A 22,383-nucleotide genomic window follows, 5' to 3' on the forward strand; every position below is an offset into this window, starting at 1 on the left:
GGTTCAGTACAGTCACTCCAAAGCACTGCTCACTGCACCGTGCATTCTCTGTGTGCCTGCAAGTAATAGAAAATGCTCTTAAGACAAGAATGATGCTCTCTTTCAGCATGAAAATCGCAGGCTTTATCAGTATTGCAGACAAAAAGAATTTTTCTGTTCCCATCTGCGGCAACGCTGGCAGACTGTGCTCATGAGGAGCATCATTGAATCATTTGCTGATTTGTCTCCTGCCTTTCTCAATCAGTCCATTACTGCTTCTTGGTGGCTTACATCAGACCAACATCTTCCACACAGGTGGTGGGTGTGTGAAAGTGCAAAGGTGCCTAAACCCCAGGCTAAATACTCCACAGCTTTACCCTGATTACTCTTAAAAAGTTTTCAACTTTTCACCCTGAATCTTCCTTACTGTGGTTTGAGCCACACTACCTTTTATGTGATACTTTCTCCACATCTGGAGGACTGCAGCAGCCTTTTATAAAGTATTTGAAGACTACTATTATGTTTCTCCTTCAGTCATCTCTAGGCTCAAACTGTTTGCAGGAGTGGACTCTGAGGCAATGCTCTGAAATTTTCTGTTTCTCACCCAGAAGACAGGCTGTCTCTTAGAGGCATTTTAAAGAAAATTGCACTGCGGGTTATTAGGAGAAGGCAACAACAGATGCTTGTCCATAACTCTAAATACTTCTTCTGGGAGAACATCAGGGTTGTTCTTCTGCAGAGGCACACAGAATAAAGCAGACAGCCTAATTATTTCAGAACAGTTACTATTCAGCAATTCAAACAATGCATGTATCTCCAAATTCAGAACTGAAGCTGAAAGATCTTGCTCTGCAGCAACTAAAACTGCAAAATGACATTAGGAAAGCCATCAATACTTCCCAGAATATAAAGTCATGTTCGTAATTTTTCTATCTGCAACTGTAGTATCTTAAGTCAATTCCACAGAACTTCACTCAAAATTATTTCATCACAGAATCATATAATTTACTTACTTCTCCCTTGAGAATCTGCACAATAGAGGCCACTATTTTCCAAATTTTAAAAGCATTTTTAATCTACTACATATATTTCTAAAGTGTCTATCACTTCAGCTTCTTGGCACGCTTTAGATAACATTCACAAGCTAAAGAGTAATATATTGCACTCCCCATTCTACATCCCAAAAATTTTTGCTTTTGTGAATTCCTAAATGTGAGCTAGCACCTTGGGTAACTTTTGGGGGACAATTCCACACGTACCAAATCCGATGGTACAAAGCACTATGTGACACCTGAGAAATGTTGAGCATCTTTGTGTTCTGTTGAATTGATTTTACTTTGAAGGACACGGAGCTATAAGAAAGCCTTAAAATTCTACTCTGTATTAAAGGTTTATAGAAGTGAAACTCGTCTGCCTTGTTAAAATTCTACTTTGTGTTAAAGGTTTATAGAAGTGAAACTCCACTGATGGAGAGCATTAATGCCCAAAGCTTCTTTTATTAGTTACCGCTGAATGCAGCTATGTGTTTGTAGGTGCCGACGGCCGCAGCTTGCCAGAGAACTCTCCGCATAGCGGCTAGCGGTGAATTAAAGGTGAAAACCAGTAAAAGGGCTGATTTTTCAGTCGCTGGAGCTTCCTTTCCAGACCTTTCAGACCTAAAACAGGCATAGGAAATGGTGTTCAGGACAAACACAAACACAGAGCGTGCTCAGGCCGTTGTGAGTCCCGCGCCGGGCAGGCCGGGGTGACATTCACCCACACTTCAGTACGCTGAGGAGATCTTCATAGATAACCCAGTCCTACTCTACTCATGCCAACCCCGCACGCACAAGCTAAAGGATGGGGGTGTCCGTTCCCTCGCAAGGCACACCACGCCCGACGCTGCCCACAGCCACCCCACCCCCCCGCGACACTCCGAGCCCCGCAGCGGCCCCACGGACGAGCCGCGATCGACGCGCTCGGCCGCTCGACGGAGGGCCCTGCTCGGTGATGCGGAGTGCGGCTGCCTCTCCCGGAAGCGGGGCGGTTGCCGCCGGTGCGGGGGGGTGGAGAGAGGCGGCGGCGGCGGCGGCGGCCATGGCGGCGGAGCAGCTGTACCCGCGGGGCTCCATCGAAGATGACTTCAACTATGGCAGCAACGTGGCTTCGGCCAGCGTCCACATCCGCATGGGTAGGGGCCGGGGATGAGTGCGACCGCCACACACCGAGCCCCCCAGCCCCTGCGGCCTCCCCTCGCTGGGCGGTCGAGGGGAGTGGGGGGTCGTGCCCCAGCGCTCCCAGCAAGCGCCTCTCTGTTAACCCCGTCGCCCTGTGGCGTTTAGCTGAATTCGGGTTCTGCGCAGTATTTGAACCTTGTGGGTAAAGGCTGTGAGTGGGGAGCCGGGGCGTTACTTCGGCCAGGTTAAGCATCAGGGGAAAGATTTTATCATTCGGACGTAAAGGGCGAGGTCTTTCTATCAGAGGGATTAAACCCATGTAGGTTCGGACTCGATTTTCCCCGGAGTGATGCATTGTGGAGCCCAGACATGATACATGAGATGCATAAATGCTAAAATTGGTGCCCATAATTATGGTAGTTTAACCAGGAGTTTGAGGGATTTTAATTTCTAATGGGAGGCGTTAAAATATTGTCTCCTCTGCTGAAGTGTTACAAGGTCGTATTAGTGGCCATGAAATATTGCTTTGCTGTTAGTACGCAGGTCTCAAATGCACTGAGTACTCTTGTAGAAGGTGTCTAATCAGTAATCCTTGTTGAAATAGTTATTCTGTTATGGGATGCGTCATGGAATAAAAACAGCTGTGTGCTGTGAATTTTTTATTAGGTATCTGATAAACAGGAAACCTCTTCCTATAAAAATATGTTTTTATCTTGTTTGGAAAATAAAGGATGCCATAGGAAAGATGAAGGAAGTATGTCATTAGCAAAATTGCTGATACATTTAATAATGTGGGCAAAAGTCTAAGCTAGCTAGCAGACTATTTCTAGGTTTGTTAAGTTTATTACAACAAAATAGGCCTCAGTCCTTTGTGGCTTACAAGTGTATTTAACTTTACCTGCTGCAGTTATGAATTAGAATTATGAAGCCTGTTAGTATAATTCTGGGATTTTTTTCCTAGTAGTCTGTATCTGTAGATACCCATTCAGTACAGTGCAAGTCGGGTGATGGTAAATGATATTTAACGTGGCAGAAAGTCAATCAAATAAATATTACTATAAAAGTTTTTCGGTTTTAAACTTTTATGGCTGTTTCTGTCTTCCACAGAACTTCCAAGTTAATCTTTGTTTATTTAGGTCCATTAGATACCAGTGACATGATGGAGAAGGTATACTGTTAGTAATTTCTTAGTGAGATTAGGTGTATGTAGTGTTTAAATAATCTGAAGTAAATTCCTTGCAAATGTTTTTTGTATTTCTTTTGTTGTCGTTGTTTAAATAATGAAGTCCAGGAATAAATGTAATTTTGCTGGAATACAGTGTCCATTTTTTAAGGAAGAATGGCTTCTTACCACATTGCTCTGTGTTTTTTCACTGAATAGTTTCTAATGGTTCCTTATCAAATAGAAAACTTGTATTTGATTTACTGTTTTACTTTGTAAGTGTAATTCAAACGTGATTTCATTTTATTTTTCCTTACTCTAGCTTTTCTACGGAAAGTCTACAGCATTCTTTCCATTCAAGTTCTTTTGACCACAGTCACATCTGCAATTTTTCTGTACTCTACTGGAGTGCAGGCATTTGTTCATGAAAGGTAGGTACTAAAATGAAATTGAGCTGTTTATCGGGTGTTAATTATAGTTTATGTAGTTTGTTGCTCTGGAACACTTCAGTATTCCTAATCATTTTTATACCCTGTGTTTTGATTCTGTAATTAATTCTGTAGGAAATTTTGTAACCTGACAAGGAAATAACTTTTCTTCTCTGACATTTTTCTCCTTGGTATATTATTACAATTTATTTTATTATCATTAAAGTTTCTTTTAATCAATTTTTATTAATAGTGCTTATTTTAATATTTACACTATAAAAACCTATACATCAGTTGCAGAACATCTCAATTATTGACATTTCTTGTTTTATGGTCTAAGTGTCTACTTTTAGAATCTGTTCAGAATGCTGTTTATAGGTACCTGTTTGAAAAAGCTGAATCATGTCTTACTCCTCTCCCTCCCTCCACCATCTTTTTTTTCCTTCTTTTTTTTCTTTCTTTTTTTTTTTCTGAAAACTAGTCTGCTAAAATTCCCTTGAGCTTGCTTCTTTTTGCCTCTCAGATTTTAATGATTAAAAAACAAGTCTCAAAATCCAAACCGTGGTGAACAGGCAGGAGAAAAGAACAACTGGGGGAAAGGAGGAGAGCACTGAGCCCAGTTTCTGTTTTCCAAGTTCACTTGCAGACTTTGCTTTTACTTTCACTTCAAAGTCCAAATAAAAACAGAGCACCAAACGCTATATGGAAGTTTCTGTATAAGCTATAGTGTATACAACAGAGGTTGTAATTTTCTACTTAAATCTGATCATTTTAAATTGCCCTGTTCAGTTAGAGCTGTTGCGATTTTTGTGTTTGATTTTGGTACAGTTTTTGCTTGGAGGGCTGCTTGAATGATTTAATTATACTTACTGGTCAGTAGTGATTTTCTTTGGTACAGTTAGTGCCTGTGTTTGTTGCATTCAGGTGCTTATAAAAAATATTTCCCTGAATACGAAGTTCTTAGTAGGCAAAATATTACATATACTTTAATACTGTTAGCTTATTACAGATGGATTTTTGTCTTCATATGGGTTCATCTCCAGGTGATGGATTCCTTGGCAGTCTTTATCTTCAGTATGAAAAAATCATCTTTACTTGTGACTGTGCTGGTTTTAACTGATTATCTGGTGGTGTGCTTTAGAGCAGTTTTATTGTAAAACTTGCTTTATATTTACTTTGGTTATACAGAGCAGTATCTTTATCTAGGTGTTCACTTAAAAACTTGGTTTTATATAAACAGATTTTTAGTCTTCCAGATATTTTATTTTCATTTTGATGACTTTTTTTTTTTTGTGGAACTTTACAGGCCTGCCTTGCTTTTGATATCTGGGTTTGGATCTTTGGCTATAATTGTGGCACTGACCCTCTACAGACACCAGCATCCTGTTAATTTATACCTGCTTTTTGGATTTGTAAGTATTTATATAAATTCAATGTTAATAGTCCCTAGAATAACTTTCATTTTGATTAAATCCTTGAAGCAAACTAGTGGTGGGTAATTTGTTTTTCTCGTATTCCTTTAAAGATATCCTATATACTTACGAAGGTCTGAGTTATTCTTTGGAGATTCTGTCTGCGGGTTATTCCTAGATAGCCTCTACATCAGGTTTCTTCCAGCATCTTTTTAGGAAGAGTGTTAGAACTTGGAATCAGGTTGAGCAAACTATTTTTTTTCCTATGTGTGTATAAATATGTCTATCTATCTGCTCTCATTGTTCTGTTGATGTCAGTGATTTTTCTGTGAAATTGCTTAGTAAGAAAGTATTCCTGTTACCTTATTTGTTTAATGGACAACCTCCAGCAGAGCTCCAAAATCAACTAACGATATGTGTTGATTTCTTTAATTGTTGTCTTTTTGATGCTAAATTCAGAGCATGTTTCAAGCACAGGCAGGTCAATCAGAGCTGTCCTCAAATTTCAGTTTCCTGCCTGGTGTTGCAAAGTTGTAGATACGGGCTAACTGTTGCTCTTGGATATTTCGGATTATGTAGCAAATCAGTCTTCTGGAAAGAAGTCACAATAGCACAATTAGAATTTGATGCTTTAGGAGTTGCCTAAATTATATTTGTGATACAACAGGAAAACAGCTTTATAAGTAAGCTTGTAAGTTGTACTAATTTGTAAGTTGACTGTTTAAATGGTAACACAGTTATATCTTTCTGACGTCTGAACTCTTACAGGAGAGTAAAATCATTAAAAACTTTGAACAAGTGCAGCTGTAACAAGGAGTGATGTAATAGGTTAGCCAATTGTCGTGTGGGAGTTTGTGGTGTGACAGTTTAATTATTACATTGTGTAGGAATAGAAGGATTCAAATCTGTGTGATAAATTGGTTTAAACAGAATATGAGTTAAATGTTTTTTTTATTTCTGACTTCTTGGTTCATGACGTAGAGACTTTTCTCATACGTTATTGTAATGAAACTTAATTTGAAATTATCTTTTAGAAAAACTCGGAGCTCATACTAGCCTTCGACACAGACATAAATAGTATGTTTGGTTTTGTTAGCTGTTTTAAAACAAGGATGAGTGGGAAAAGGAAGTTGATGCAGACACCTAGCTGTCTAACAAGATATTAAGAGTGCATTAATTTTATAGCCCCTTGAACAGTTTGTGGTAAGTGTGATAAAAATGCTGTGTGCTTTGAGTAGGAGACCTAAATGGCATTATTCTATAGAGGCTGTCTCTCATTAATTTTCAGTTTATGTTGTATTCTTTTTATGTAACATAACAACTTCCAGCACAGTAAACCAGTATGATTACCATTTTCTTGTTGAAAACTAAACATGTTTTCATATACAAAGATTGAACAAGAGAGCTAATGTAATGCATGCTGGGATTATGTAGCAGAATGGGACTCATTGTGTGTGAAGTCTCCGTGTAAGTGTTTTGTGGTGTTTTTTTATTTTATCCTTGTAATTTTTTTGTTTTTACTTTTTTAGACCTTACTGGAAGCACTGACAGTTGCCATTACAGGTAAATGGTAGCCATCCTATTGTTTGATTCCATAAAGAAATTGGAAAAGGAATCCAATATGTTGTACTAATTGCTATCTGAGATTCTTAGGTGGGACTAAAATGATAATAAATCTCCAGTTTGAAAATTTTAATGATAGTGATACGAGTTTAGCAAACACCAAGGAATCAAGGGAGAAAAATTATTTCTGATCCAGAACTGAAACTGTACAAACCTGAAGTGAGAAATGAGTTGTGCCATCCCTTCTTCTAGTACAGGTAGCAATGTTCTTTCCTATAAGGCAGCTCTCAGCAGATCTGATCTTCAAGTGAAATATCCTTATCTTCCCCCTCAGTTTCCTCCAAGGGAATTTGAGCTTGGAGAGTTCTGTACTTAGTTGTCAGGGTTGAGACAAGGCGATGTGCAGACAAGTCATGGCATGGCATTACCTCAAACTATAGCTTCCAGCCTAAGATCAAACCTCTTCATTGTGGCTTATGGTCTCCTGCAAAAAAAAAAAAAAAGTCATTTGGGGAGAGGAAAGATTAAGGAGGAAGAAGGAAAGAAAAAGCTTCCACTAATTTCTCTAACCTTTCCTCTCCTATCCCCTAATCAAAACTTTGAGCCTTTATAGAGGACTGATTTTTTTTTTTCCCCTTGTTTCAGTATAATGAAAAATTCAGATAGTTTCTTCCTTAAGATCTCACATATCTATGCTTAAAATACTTCTTTTGTTTGTTTGTTTGTTTATTATTGTGAGTAGGGAAGATCTGTTATTTCCATTTAGGAAGCTGCAGCTGTAAGGTAACTGTCAAACTTAGCTAGTGCAAGAGTCCGTAAATCCTATGATCATAATTTTGAAGTGCAAAGACAAGTTCAGGCATAATTTACATTTTTTGTTCACAGTTGAGATTTGTTTTTTCCTTGTCTGTGAAAGTTTAAACTTCCATTTCCTCAAAAGATAACTTAGCAAATACATACTGTAGTGTACTTTAAATGACAGTTTACTTTTTCTGTTTCTAGTGAGTTTCTATGATGTGTCCATCGTCTTGCAAGCCTTTATTCTTACTACTGCTGTATTTCTTGGACTGACTGCATATACCTTGCAGTCAAAGAGAGACTTCAGCAGATTTGGAGCAGGGTATGTTGCCATACTGATGATTTTTTAAATTTTTTTTTTGGTTAGGATATTTTTTCCTATTTTAAAGCAAGCTATGTGGATATAATAAGGAATGCAGGTCAACAGTACCTGCTTCAAGGGAATGATGAGGGTATTATTTATCTTAAATTATAAAAGTTCTAAAAGTCCTTTTATAAAGGACACCTTTATAAAACCGAGTTTTACTGCTGATACCAAAGAACAGCTGGCATCTAAGAACTGTGGACATTTACTTACTGAATATATTGTGAAGAGGTTCTATAGGAAAAGATTTTAAGTAAGATTTAAAATAAAATATATAGTTGCTCACAGTTTATTTTTTTTTTCAGCCTCTTTGCTTGTTTGTGGATTTTAATCTTCTCAGGTTTCCTGAGGGTAAGATACCTTGTGTTCAAGGTTAAAAAATATTCTTTAACATAAATCTTGTACTAACTTATAGTGTAACAAAAGGTTTTGGATTGTCTAATACAGCTTAATAAAAGAATATTCCTTAACAGATCCATTACAGTTGTAGGTCATGCTGGTGATGTTTTAACCATTCGTTTCCAGTACAAATTTTTGTTGGATGCTGTTCTTGCTAATGTGAAAGTGGTATTTGCAGCGATTGAGAAAATTTATCAGTCAAGATACACTGATTGACTGAGAGAATGGGAAGATTTGGGTTTTAATTGTATTTTGTTTTTCTAATTTTTCTGCTGTTCTTAATATTCTGGAGACCAGAGCTTGTTCTCTCTTAAGTGGTGGCACTTTTAGTCCATTAGAGAGATTGTGTGACTGGGGACTGTATGAAGTAAGAACATTGAAATGTTATCATAATATTGTATTTATGTGTATATAATAGTAAAAAGACAGTGTGTATCCTTAAGTGTGGCATATCATTATACAGGAATTTTAATATTAAAAAGAAATTTAAATTTACTTTTTTTTTTTTTTTCATGCTTCATTTGCCTCCAGATGTTTTTCTACAGTGAGACAATAGAGTTGGTGTTTGCTGCTTCTGGAGCTCTTCTGTTCTGCGGATTTATTATTTATGACACTCATTTGCTGATGCACAGATTATCCCCTGAAGAGTACATACTGGCTGCAATCAATCTCTACTTGGACATCATCAATCTGTTCTTACACCTGCTGCGTTTACTGGAGGCATTTAATAAAAAATAGTCAAATGCAGTGTGGTTTGACTATAGTGACATAAAGTTAAGCATTTGGATGATCAGCAAACTGTGTGGTTCTGTCTTCTGGAGACTGAATCTTTATTACTTTTTCATTCCATTAATATTGATCCCTGCTTTGGAAAAAAAAAAAAAAGAAGGCTTTTTTATGTAGCTAAAGTTCTTCTCTAGAATATGTATTTTATGTAGTAAACATGCTGTTGTCATTTCAGTCACTTTTTTTAATCACTTAATTTGCACTTGACATAATTCATGATGAAAACATTTGCCAACTTCTGATTGCTCCGGACTAAGCCTGGTTCTGCTGTTCAGTAGCTGCTGGAAATGTTTCCTTTGGGATTACGAGTGTGTGTACCACATAAGGGTAGACTGAGTTTATCATTGTGCAATGTTTTACTAAGCTAAATTTTTTTCTGGTTTTTGTTTGGTAAAATGGAATGCTGTCTCTAACAGAGATACTCTGTTCTTGCTAAAAGCTGTCAAATTATTATGTAAAGTGGGAAGGTGTTAAAACCTTAAAGGGAACGTTCTTCATTTAAGTATTATTTATTGCCTATCTTTCAGTGTTCTGGAAAATCATTTGGAGATGGATTCTGGAATTTTATCAGCTCGGTGAATATTAAGGTTAATCGTCAATAAAAATTGGAAAACCTTTGGTCTGTTCTTGAAGCTGAGACTGGAGAATTTGAGGGTGCCAAGAAGGAGCACTGCCGGCCCTGGCTGGCTGGGGAGTGGGGCGGTGGCAGCGGCGGCTTCCCAGGCGGTTGAAATGCTGGAAAGGCAAGCACAGTAAAAACGATTTTGAATGGCTTTCTTATGTCCTATTCAGTGTTGAAGAATTGTTACCGCTGGCCTGTACTGTGGGTGCGAGGTTAGCAAAAGGCAAGGTGGTACAGTGGGCAACGTCCCGGGGCCACAGCGGCCACTTTCCGTCCTGGAACTTGACAGAAGCTACTGAAGCACGACTGCCAATCGTTTTGCTCAAGGGTGATGATTCCCCTCTGCTGTCTTAGGGTTTCTTTAAGAACTGTATGGCCGTTGACTAAAAATAAAACTTTGCTCTTTTTTTTTTTTTTCCCTTTGTGATGAAATGCGTGTTTTATCTTTTCCATCTAACTTCGCCACACGCACGCGCGGCGGTGGCCCCACACCGCCTCACGCCCTCAGCGGAGGGGCGGCTGAGGGAGATCCGCGGGGGCGGGGCCTGGCGGGGGGGCCTCACCGCGCATGCGCGGGCAGCCATCACCGCCCAGCGCGAGGAGGGGGGAGCGGCCCGACCGCGTGCGCTGGCGGGGGGGGAGGGGCGGCTCCCGCGTCCGCGCGCTGTGGGGAGGGCGGCAGCCGCCGTTAACGGCTCCTGCGTCGCGCGCTTGCTTCGCCCTCGCTGCTTCCCCCCCTCTTCCCTCAGGCCATGGCGAAGAGCCTGAGGAGCAAATGGAAGAGGAAGATGCGGGCGGAGAAGAGGAAGAAGAACGCGCCCAAAGAGCTGGAGAGGCTGAAGAAGATCCTGGGAACCAACGCGGATGTCGTCATGGAGGAGGTCAAGGAGGTGGCGACCGTGCTGGCCCCCAAGAAAGTCCTCGAGCAGGGGGGTGAGTTGGGCTCTCGCTGGGCGGCGCTGGCGTTCCGGGAAGGGCCCGGCCGCCGAACCAGGCCAGGCCCCGCGGGAGGCCGAGGTGCCGCGCCGCGTGTCGTGGGGCCCTGGGTTGCCCAAAATCTGCTTTTTGAGTGCCCGGCTGGCTTTTCCTGCCTTTCCCCTCCTCGCTCTCCCGTTTCTAGCGTCTTTTTCACTATAGCAGTTTTTTCTGTTGCAGTCGCCCAAATGCAGGGACGTCCTGCGGTATTATTATTGTTCCTGTGACTTTCACTATCGTGATCAGACTTTTCCAGGTTGAGATTCTTGTGATCACGTTATTCCAGGTCGAGAACAGTGAGTTGGAATACCAAATATTTATCTTTTAAAGCTAAAAGATGCTATTAAGCCACTGAATCTGGTCGTCTCACATCATCAGTATTTGTATTGCATCTGCTCACTTGTGGAACAAATTTATTAACTTTTGGTTTAAAGTATGTAGTATCTGTTAGAGACACGTCTCTAAGTGAAGACAGGTGAGTGAGGATTCATCGCTTAGCAGTCGTTCCAATCACAGTATTATATTTGTGATTAAAGTGGAGATATGATATAATTTAAGGAGTTTAAGGGGGACACTAAGTATTTAACAAAAGCTGGGTCTAAATCTAAAGCAATTCTGTAGCGATTTTATCAACAACAGAGTGATTTTTCTTTTTTTTTCCCCCTCTTTTTAAATGTACTGTATCAAGGCAGGGGTAGTAGGGCCCCTGGTTTTGTATGCTAATTAATGCTGCATTGCAGGTGGTGCAGGAGTGGGTGGCATTATGTGTGTACAGATAATGCAATCTTCCTCTCTGTTCCTTGAATAGGACATAGTAATCTGTAAAGGAGGTAACCCAGGAAGTGGAAACAAAGGTTTTAAATAGTTACGTATTGGACAGGAGTCAGAAAGACACCTTCTCTTTCCAAAACTACAGTCTAAACTAAGTCATAGTCCTTTTTTCTTCTACAGTTTCTGCCACTTAAGCTGTTACTATGTTGCTGATGTAAGCTTTGATTGTGGCATGCAGAAGTCACCACAGTGGGGTTAATAGAATAATGCCAGTAATCACTGTCAGTCATGCAGCCAGTTTTGTCAGTGTTTCAGAAATTAGGAAAGACAGGGAAGTGTTGTGACACTGAATAGCAGAGCCTGTAAACTATGTTGAAAATGGAAATAGCATGCTGTATAAAAATGCTTGCCCATTTAAGGGTAGCTTGGAGTATAATTTGTGATTTTGGCAGTGGTTCTGATTTGTCCCATAAACCAGATGTAAAAGTTGTTGTTTATGGGATTGTTAGGATTGAATTTCCACAATGTTAAAGGACATTGTCAGCCTATTGATACTGAAGCTGGAGAAACATCGTTGTCTTAAACGTAGCTTCTGAAGCAAATGCCTGGCTGTCATTTCCTGCAGCCCCTTCCAATTGTGCTGCCAACTTTTCTGCAAGTGGCCAATTTCACTCAGCCTCTGTAGAGAGATAGCGTCCTCAGAAATACCTAAGTGTGTATAGATACTTTTCACAAAGCAACTACAGGTTTTGAGAAAATAATCGTGCCTTCTTTGAGAGGACTCTTCATAACTACTTGTGGACACAAGAGAGTTCACATTGCAAAATATTGTAAGAGACTGAAGTAGCTGAAGGATTCATCCAGAATATGCACTTTCCATAGGTAGGTGAATAACTTTCCGGCCTAAGAACATATGTAGGTGTATTGGGGATATTTACCTGTGGTACTTTAAGATATTTTTCACAGCACACTGTGAAATCTTTTTTTTTTTTCTGTTTTTTGTTGTTAGGAAAAAAAACAGTGGGAGCTCTGGATAGCCTTTGGTCAAAAATGGCTTTATAGCTGTTTTTAAAACTTTGTGGGCATACACATTATTTTTCAAGATAATCATATCCATTAAGTCTGCTTCAATTACCTACTTTTATAACTTTTTTTTTCTTGGTCCTTTTTTCTTTGTCTTTAACCCCGTTGATAGGTTTTCTTTATGCCCTTGGACCACTTTAGTTCATCAGTAGGTTTCTTCCTGATTCCTGCAATATCCTTGAGATTGCAAAGTAAGATGAAAATGTGATGGTATTTTTGGTCCAGAAGTATTTCTTTAGCTAACATTGCAGCTGACCTTTGTTGTGGATGTGCTTTTTTGCAGTCAAAATTCATGTAAGAGATTAACCTCAGTCATGTGATAGGACAGGAATCAGAGAAGCAGCTGGTGTAGAGATGGTTTTCTTGAGGTGGTGGGTTTTTTTGAGTTGTGTTGTTGGAAGCCATCTCTCCTAGGGCATTTGGAAAACAACACTGTTAAGAAGGCCTCATGTTTCTCTGATGTCTCAGGAGGCTTCTGGAGCTGGGACTTCTTTGGCTCCCTGTCCCATGCTGGATTAGCCTTTAGTTGTGCCAGCAGTCAGTGGGCCCCTGTGCTGATTCTCTGCTGACTGCAGGTATTTGCATCCCAACCTCACGGCTCCCTAAGCACATCTCCGTGGTGCAGATCCCTGTAGACTATCAGCATGCTTCCAGCTATTGAAGCAACACATTGGCATTTTCCTCATGAACTTTCTCTCCCAACATCAGATAGGCACAACAGAAAAAAGTCTTTTTTTTCTTCTCTGTAACAGCTTGTGATAAAGCTTTTAGAGTTGCACGTGGATACTTTGGAAACAAGTTGGAAATTAAATAGTAGAGCACAGTTCAAATCTATACTTAACAAGGTGTTCTCCTTGTAGCCTTGTTGTCTCACCGAGACATTGCGTTCATGTGGTGGTAGCTAGCCAGGGGTTCCATTCCTGAGAGTGACCATGTCACGGGCAATCTTCCTGATCCTAGAGATCAGTCCTCTATTTCTGTCTCTAAATATATTAGACTTGACTTCACACTCACTTCTTGAGGCAAATGTAGCATTACTGGCTTGTGCTTTGTACCATCTTTGTATTTCAGCTTTTCTCTTTATTCTTCTATTTACTTTCTTCACCTTCCACTCAAATTGATGTAATTACATCATAAAAAGTGTTTAATTGTGCATATGTTTCAGTAAGCCTATGACTTCCTGTATGGTTGCAGCGTTTGATGGAGACCACACACAATGTTTTTAGACACAGTATTGCAACAGATGGCAGACTAAAGAATAAGGTGCTTTGCCCAGACATTAGGGAAAAATCTGCATATTTACTATCAGCTGTTGAAGTTCCTGGGTTGCAGTTGTATTGGTTTGGAAAGCGGTTTCAGTGTGTAAAGCCTTCAGCTGTCTATGTACAAATACTGTTGTGTGTAGGGATACTTTTGTGAATCTAGTAATCAAATAATTTCTATGAAGCTGATTCATGTATTTTACTCACTATATATAAATACCTTTCTTTTCCAGATGACTGCAAGATGGACATAGATAATAAACGAAACAAAAAAACTCTCCTAGACAAGCATGGACAGTACCCAATATGGATGAATTCCAGGCAGAGAAAGAAGCTAAAAGCACAGCGTATTAAAGGGAAAAAAAAATCAAAATTGGCCAAAGGCCTAGTCTGGTGAAATCGGAGTTTTGTAAGATCATGAATATTTTACTCACAAAATAAATATTCCAAATGAGTATGTTATATTTTTGTCCTTGGCCCCTGAGTATAATTTATCATGTTGCATGAACTTTTGAAGATACTGTTAGACCAGCAAATAATGAAAGCAGTATCAACTTGTTGTCTGCCGAACTTAAAAATACAAAAAGCAAGCTGAGTGCCTTTGAATAGACTGTGTGTCTGTGGTTATCTGTTTTCTTGAGGGGGGAGGGTCTTCATCTTTTATATTGTGAACACTGAAAACGCTAAGGGAAACCTAAAAATAATTAAACTAAATGTTTTTTGTACTGTGGTCTTTGTCAGTGTAACTTGTCTTTTAGTAAATTTAACCAAAGGATTCTGTAAATTCACCATATCCTTTAAATTCTTCTGTAAATTACTTTTTTGCACCAATTTGTGTTGCTTTTAACATCTGGTAATTAACAAAAATGGGCTTTTAAGATGTAACTTAAAAGAGATTTTACACTGAAATCAACACCGAGGCTTCATGAAACTTCTGTAAGTAAAAAGGCCAGGTGTCAGTCTGACTTCAGTTCTCAAAGAGAAAGTTACTGGAACAAAGAAGTATTTCACTGCTGTCTATAACTGAAATATTGTAGGAACTAAATAACTGAAAGCAAAACTGATTCTTTTATTATTAATACGAGAGAATGCAAATGCACAGATTGGAAGTAAAATGGTTTTATTTAAGATACTTTCCAAGTTTTAGTAAAGTAAAGGAGAATTTACTTTTCCACATGTTTTTTCAGTGGCCTTTTATTCCTCTTAAAATGGTACTCATCTATCATGCTTTACAATGTGGGCATAGGATAAAATATTGCACGATTGTGTAACAGATGCCATTTATATGTGATTAGCTACAGTTGGTTGCATATTACTCGGCAGTAACATGTGATGACAGATGCAAGAACTAGTTGCCCTGAAAGCTTGTGCTTTTAAAATGTCTCTCATTTCAAGGATGGAAATAATTACAGTAACGGTGCTGCAGTGTGTTGCCTGTTGAAGTACCTTTCCTTGATACAGAGTATAACCTTTGTCCAGTTTCATGTAAGATGGGATCCATGTTCTGTAATTGCCCACAGATTGTGATATGTGTCTGTTGTGATAATTTGGGCACAGGGAATAGGATTTAATCTTTTAGAAGTGATTATAATAGCTTATACTGTGCTAAAATCCACTGAGAACTCAACCTGATAGAATATGTATTTTTTCTAGAAAAATACAGTGGGGTTTTATTGTTAGGGGAAGAATATTCTGTTGCTCAGGTAAAGAACTACAAAGGTGTTGGAGGAAATACCAATGCATCTTCTGTTATCACATACATTGACAGTTAAAGAGACTTGGTGAGATCTATAGATCAAAGTTTACCAAATTCACGCCATTAATAACTTTTAAAATATTTGCATTAAATTGATAATAACCCTGCTAAAAACAGATGCTTCTCTTAATTCGTTTTTTTATTAGATAGGTCTAGATTTCAGTATCAAGTATGTTAGCATTTAGATTAGTACTACTTTAAAATTGATTAATATGGAGGAAAGTGTTCTTTAAGATTCATAATTATGTTTATCCAGAAATGGAATGGAATGAACAGTCAGTATGCATTTCTTTACTATTTTAATGACATAAGCTGTATCTCGCTTAGTATGTGCTTTGGGGAGTTGTGGAGAGAAGCTTCTCGGGCTCACGTGCTAACAGTTTGGGATTTTTTTCTGTAGAGTAAGCACAGTGCTACTTACGACATTTTTGTTTGTAAATCAGATCACTTTCAAGCAGCTGCTGGTGAGAAAGCAGACCACTTTTCCTGTGTGCAGATAATCAGACTGGCAGCGTACTCCCATTTAAATGTACGGCTTCAGAGTCAGTTTTATTTTCGTTCTTCAGGTGAACGGCCATACTTTATGTCCCATCTTAATCAAGGCTGCCACTGCCATGCTTACCTTACCCTCTCCTCCCTCTGGAGTTGTTCCAGTTCTGCCTCTGCTCCTTCCTCTGTAAGACAAAACGATCAGCACAACTAAATACTCTTTCTTATTTCTGGTTTTATGACCTAGCCCTGAGCTTTGTTGCACAAATATATTAGTCTACTGCTTTTGTGACCAGATTAAGGAGTTGACTCCCAAATGAGAGACGGCAGATGCTGCACTGATCTCTTATTTAGCAGTTGCTTCCTAGCAGCTGAAACAATACTGACCATGTGAGGTATTTCCTTCATGGTGTCCAGGATAAAGTCAAACAGGTTCACTTAAAATACAGATATTTTAAGACATCCTGTTTGGTTTTTGGGATGAAACAGAGGATAAGAAAGGAATAAACCCCGGTCTTCAGTGGAAGGTAACTTAGTTTAGTACCAGTGTACTGTGTACAACATCGCAGCTCGCTTGAGTGAGACAGAGCGCTCTCTGGGCCAGGAAGGATATTGAGAGCCCGGCTGGGTGGGATCTGTAATCCAGGCTGAAGGCTCACTTGCAGACAGACAGCAGGAGCCTGGCTAAATGTGCAGCACAGATACAACCTCAGAGATTGAGTTACAGATGCAGCAGGGGAATTCTAGCTTCTAGGGTTTGAGCATATACTATATGTGGATATTGTAAGGTTGTATTTGGAATTTACTTTAGATCTGCTTTGAGCAGCTATATTTTTTGAATGTGAATACCAAAGTTTTAGTTGTCCCTGAATATTTGATTTACATTGATGAATCTGAAAAATGCTCTGTTTGATCAGTTGATGAAAAAAATAATGTTTCTGTACAATAGAAAATGAATTTAAACATACTAGGTTTTGGCTGAGACACATGTTTTAAAAGTTATTAGGGGGATTTTCAAAGTAGTAAGCTATCTAAACAGCATTTTGATTATATCATGATTTGTTGATCGTAAAATGTTTAGGTTGCGATTGAGTTAAACTGATGGAAGTCTAAAAGTGTATAATGGAAACGACATTGTCAGAGTTTTTTGGTTTTTTAATTGCATAACTGTGCTTTTATGAAACTGCTTAGTTAAAACTTCTGACCACTGTAACTGCCATCTACCTGCGAAGTGCTGTGGTAGCTGTATTTCATGGATCTACAAAAGGTGGGGGAATTGATGTAGGCAGTTTTGAACTACAAGTGTAAATGCCAGAATGAAAGAATTAAAAACCTCTTATTGAAATGCTTCTGTGTACAAAATGTGTGTGTGTATACCGTATAAAAACTGCATTAGCAAATTGCTAAATGTCCTACGGATGGGTGGCAGTTTCCTGAGAAGATGACAATATCTGCCCTTTTTGACACAGTATGCAGGACTTTGTTTTAAAGTGAGTAATTCGATTCCTCAGGTAACTGGGGGTGGTGGTGGTTGTGTAGTTCCCGGGCCTTTCCGGTAACTCGTTCCTGCTCTGGGACACCTTTTCTGCACTGTGTAGTCAAGTGGGTTGGGGAACTAATCTAGCTGAGATACACTGAAAACATTCCTATTTTTCCCCATTTTTTTTCAGCTGGATCGGTTGGCAGCCTTTCTGTACGAAAAACATTGTCAGTAGGAGGCAATCCAAGACTGGGAACAAATAGCTGGCGAAGGTGGGGCCATGTGAGACAGTCCTCTTGCTTCAGCACTGATCTCGGGTGCCACCTTTTCCCTGTGACACTAGCAGCTCTTAATGCCACCACTGTGCAGTGCAGTATTCTGAAGATGGGGAGAGGTTCTGGAGATTAGGTCAAGCAAATGCGTTGAATAGTGGTTTTGAAAGTGTTACTCAGTGGAGGGTGTAGTATGAGAGTAATTGCGATCAGTGTTCATTCTTACAGTCCCTGTTAGGTTTTGCTGTAACGTTCAGACAGTGCAGGCTCCGCTGGCACCTATAGTCAGCTGTGAGCTTGCGCAGATTCTTTCAGTTTGCTTTATCTGCAGCTGATGCTGTGGTTCTAGAGGAGACTTAATCTGGTTTGGGGATGTCTAGTACTGGATGGCCACATGATGCAAAGTGCTCCTCTGATACACGGTCACAAATTTTGTTTGTTTAAAAAAACAAAAGTTGCCCTCCTTTATCTATACAAAGTCTTTGCACTGTATGTCTGTTGCTAGTATGCTACATTTTCCTCCTGCAGCTTAAAGAGTCGCATGGGTTCTAGTGAATTTGATGGAAGCTGGATGTCTGATCTGCATCAGATTTGTAGTGTGAACTTATCTGGCATTAGAGATTGCAGGACTACAGCCTTAGCATTGCAGAAACGTGTGAGGTGCAAAGCAATCTATTCCTCTGTTGGCATGGTCTTAATTGAGTTATGGCAGTTGTGAGGATGATTAGAGCCTGAAGCAACAGCTATGAACTGCTCCCTGCAGGCCAGGGTTTTGTCATCAATTTTAACTTACCTAAGAGTGAGGTTTCAGGGGAGGACTGAGCCATCTCATAGCTCACTGCTGCAGGAAGAGGGTCTTCGACTTTTCCCTGTCCCTTCTCCAGCTGCATTGCCCAATTAATGATTTCCTACATCAGGAGAAATAGACATTGGGATTTTTTGTTTGTTTGTTTGTTTGCTTTTTCTGAGCTAAAAGTGAGAAAGGACAACTTCCTTTTAATAAACACTGCACAGTTGTGATAAGCCCCCTTCTCCCGCTGTCCTTTTATTTTTCCTTCACTACTCCAGTGTTCTGATTTCAGCTTTCCCTTGTCAATAGCAAGAGTAGTTAAAGGAAAAGAGAAGGCAGAATGGGAAGAGGATGATTTTTGCATTGCTCACTCTTTCTCTTCCTAATCACTTTAACTCTCCCAGGTCTCCAGTTTTCTGATGCACATACATCAATGTAAAAGGTCTGAAATGTTAGTAATAGGACATGGTATGGCAGCAGAGGGTTGTGTATCAAGGGTCCTACACAAGGTAGCATGAGAACTGCTTTATGAAGGGCTTGTATACTGAGAGCAAACAATCAGTGACTTGTTTTCCCCTGATTTCAATCTAGTCAACTATCCAGGAGACTATGAAGGTTATGAGTTATATATTCTGGTTTGGTAAACTATTATTTAGCATATTTTCTCTCTAATTGCAGTTAAATTTCTTGCAAGGCTTCTAAAGTTTGGATATAGATTTTACAGCATTTTTAAACTTTTGCCTTTAACCAGAAATTGGATTTGTGGACAATATTTCAGAAAACAAGGACACATTTATCATCTCAGGACTGCTCATCCAACTCAGTCCAGCTGATACATTCATACTTGTCACCGTTATGTGAATTGTATCATGTCTCTTGAAAGCTGACAAGTTCATAATGGTGCAACAGCTATTCTGTGCTACAGCTTGTTACCGTGAGTCTTTAAATTAATTTGACAAGAAGGTGTTCTGTAAATCTGTCTTTGACAGAATGTAACATCTGTGTATGAAACAAAAACTTGTTAGATTTCTTGATTTCACTTCCTGGCCTGGTACTCTAAAACTTACAGTTTACTTCTGTGTATCTTGCTTCTGTGAAATGTGACAGAACTCAGTGTGGAGTGGATCAGAGCCGCAGTCTGTCTCACAAGTGAATATGAAAGATTTCTATGAAGGATTAGAGGGAGGGCTGTATGTCAACAGCTTCTTGCTCAGAGTCTCAGGTTTAGATCATGGTCACTACTGCTACTGCATATCCTCACCCTGAATGCAAAATTCAAGTTAGTTCACTTAATATAAAGGATATGTGCAAAAATATATTTAAAACAAAATTGTTTGTGAGAAATAAATGAGAAAGGTATGATACATTGCTTTTTAAAAAACTTTTTGCACCCTCCTGGAAGTTGGCATTGTCAGAGAATGCAAAGAAAGAATCCGGAGACCGAAGTGCACCAGGCTACATGGGGAGCCGATGGTGGAGCTGCAAACTGACCTGTCCAAACCCCAGCCTGGTGCCCTCAGATGCTTTGATTATTTCTTCTCTCCTAAATGTTCTTAAGGCTGAGTTGAAAATGACACAAGGTTAGCCATGCTGATTCTAGAGTAACTGCAGCCAAAGTAGGTTATACTAGCAGTTGCCTGGACTGCTCATCGTAGCCTTGGCTGTTGCTGCATTGAAGAGGAAAAAAAAAATAAAATTCCTTGAGTATAAGATGAGGGTGTAAGATCATCCATGAGAAAGATTACAGGCTGGTCCGTTGATGCAGTATCTTTAGAAACCATTGCTCCAATAGAGGGTACTGTGTGTTTACATACAGACACTTATGTTTTTATCCTTCCCTCTTAAAGAGATAACCGAGTGCATGTCAAGCACTAGACCGTTTTCTCTCTTGAGGGAGAAAATTGCATGTGGATTTTTTGTTATTTTGTTCGTTGTTCAAAATGAATACTAATCTACTAAGCATTCTAAGTGTCCAATATTTTAGAAAGATTGTTACAAAGCTTTAAAAAAATAAATTTGCAGTTTTGTTTCCTCAGCTAACCAGTAAGATACTAACAGGCAATGCACATCCTTAACATATGCTATCACAGCTCATGTCCAGAATTTTATCCCCTGATAATTGTAGAGAGATTGGAGTTTCAGGAAGTTGGTTCTGATTTTTTTTGTGGTGTATGTTTGTTTGGTTTGGTTTTTTTTTGTTTGTTTGTTTGTTTTTGGGTTTTTTTGTTTGTTTGTTTTTGGTGTGTGTGTGTGTTTGTGTGTTTGCTTTTAATTATTTGGTTGGTTGTTTTTTTGTTTTGGGATTTATTTTTTTTTAGTTGGTTGGTTGGTTGTTTTGTTTTTTTTCCCTTATGGAAAAGAAGGTTTTTGTCTAACTCCTTAACAAGCTCCTGACAGATACTCCCAGCAGTGAGAACTAAATCTGTGCTTCCGTGTCTGGTGATTGCCCTGTAACAGTGATGGAAGGAGGAGCGAGTAAGAACTATGCCAGGCAATGTATTGCCCTGGTTACCACCTCAACATTTCACTGTCCGTAACAGTGTCACCCAAATTCACCAGTAAGAGAGACTGGATTATCTGTTATAGTGCTCACTGCCTCCTAAATTAGCATTTCAAGCTCAACAGTGACACAGAAGAAATGAGTTAGTGGCTTCTGCCCTTTTCCTCCTAAATGTACTGCCGGCATCACCAACCCGACCACCTCAGGATATTTTGAGAAAGACGCTGTGACAAATAAGCCTCCTTCCAAGGAGCAATATGAGCAGGAGCCTTCCTGCGGCCCGGCCTTGGCCTCGGAGGCCTCTGGCACCGGCAGCGGCGGGAGCGCGGTGGGCCCAGCCTGGCCTGCCCAGCGGGAGCCAGACCAGCCTTTGAACGTGTCCCCAGCTCAAGGACCGTGTGAGAAATCGCATCTCTAACGCCCTGTATGGTATTTTTTCAGTTAAGAAATAGCATTACTTTCCACTCGGGGCGTGTATTAATTGCAGGAAAACACAGAATGCTGCAATACTCTGCAACGGGGGGGTGGTTGTGCGGGTGTCCCTACTGCTCTTTGGTTTACTGTTTTCCAAACTGCCTGAAAAACTGCTAGAATTATTGTCAGATACTTGGTCCCAATAAAGAGTGGCATTTCAATATGTAAAACTACTTCATATTTTTACTGATTTCAATTACCCTCTAAAAATATACTAAAAGTGCTATGTGATGTGAATACTTCCCCCATCTATTTTTTTTTCCCCCTTAAACATGTCTTTTTTCCAGAAAAGGACACAAAGGGATCCATGACTACTTCTGATATATAGTGTTTTGTTTTTAAAATGAAGGTTCTTGAAAAGCCTCTTATCAATCAACTGAAATGTCTTAATGGAAATTTCAGAAACTCAGTGGAAAGAGGGTTGTTTTATACATGCTTGTTTTATTTGAATTTTAAAATCTCCACGTGGTGATTTCAACTAAGGTCCTGTGTCAGGGAAACCCAGAAGTGAAGTTGACCAGAGACAAGTAAAATGCCTGTGTTGTTTTCATTGTCCAAATGTAATGATGTGCAATAATTTAAACCAGCAGTTTCACGTGGTTAAAAATGAATTGGATTTTTTAAAATTCTAAAAGCAGTCTCAGAAACACCAAAAAGGGTAACTGTGTTAGGTTAGAATTAGTTTTGAAATGACAAAAACTGTTTTCTATGCATTCATTAAAAAAAAAAAAAAGTTTTATTTTTAAGAATGAATAGAAAAAGATGTTGTTCTTATACCAACAAACACTGTTACAACAAAGGCATCCATTCCTGCAACTACCATTGAAGCTGAGAAAAATAAAATAATCTTATGTGTGTCAGG

General features: G+C 39.4%; 2 protein-coding genes across 3 annotated transcripts; both read left to right on the top strand.

Moving 5' to 3' along the window:
* Positions 1-2,000: 2,000 nt before the first annotated feature.
* Positions 2,001-9,665, top strand: TMBIM4 (transmembrane BAX inhibitor motif containing 4). 2 transcript variants are annotated; one of them, XM_032999889.2, is made up of 7 exons: positions 2,003-2,149; positions 3,620-3,728; positions 5,032-5,137; positions 6,667-6,700; positions 7,703-7,820; positions 8,168-8,213; positions 8,793-9,665. In XM_032999889.2, the coding sequence occupies exons 1-7, from the start codon at positions 2,056-2,058 to the stop codon at positions 8,997-8,999; spliced, it is 714 nt and encodes a 237-aa protein (XP_032855780.2). In that variant the 5' UTR covers positions 2,003-2,055; the 3' UTR covers positions 9,000-9,665. The 2 variants fall into 2 exon arrangements, with proteins under 2 accessions (XP_042649042.1, XP_032855780.2); XM_042793108.1 differs by lacking the exon at positions 8,168-8,213 and having other exon boundaries at positions 2,001-2,149; positions 8,793-9,008.
* A 618-nt stretch (positions 9,666-10,283) lies between these two features.
* LLPH (LLP homolog, long-term synaptic facilitation factor) lies at positions 10,284-17,350 on the top strand. The gene is made up of 2 exons (XM_042793004.1): positions 10,284-10,602; positions 13,994-17,350. The coding sequence occupies exons 1-2, from the start codon at positions 10,422-10,424 to the stop codon at positions 14,155-14,157; spliced, it is 345 nt and encodes a 114-aa protein (XP_042648938.1). The 5' UTR covers positions 10,284-10,421; the 3' UTR covers positions 14,158-17,350.
* The last annotated feature ends 5,033 nt before the right edge of the window (positions 17,351-22,383 follow it).

This window comes from Tyto alba, unplaced genomic scaffold (assembly GCF_018691265.1).
Source record: "Tyto alba isolate M040663 unplaced genomic scaffold, T.alba_DEE_v4.0 Super-Scaffold_2, whole genome shotgun sequence".
NCBI lineage: Eukaryota > Metazoa > Chordata > Aves > Strigiformes > Tytonidae > Tyto > Tyto alba.

Excerpts from the sequence above, each read along its gene's own strand:
- TMBIM4 (XM_032999889.2), top strand. The coding sequence starts at position 2,056 with ATGGCGGCGGAGCAGCTGTACCCGCGGGGCTCCATCGAAGATGACTTC. Across the intron at positions 6,701-7,702 it reads ACTGACAGTTGCCATTACAG|TGAGTTTCTATGATGTGTCC; the intron begins GTAAATGGTAGC and ends TTCTGTTTCTAG. Across the intron at positions 8,214-8,792 it reads TCTTCTCAGGTTTCCTGAGG|ATGTTTTTCTACAGTGAGAC; the intron begins GTAAGATACCTT and ends ATTTGCCTCCAG.
- LLPH (XM_042793004.1), top strand. The coding sequence starts at position 10,422 with ATGGCGAAGAGCCTGAGGAGCAAATGGAAGAGGAAGATGCGGGCGGAG. Across the intron at positions 10,603-13,993 it reads GAAAGTCCTCGAGCAGGGGG|ATGACTGCAAGATGGACATA; the intron begins GTGAGTTGGGCT and ends TTTCTTTTCCAG.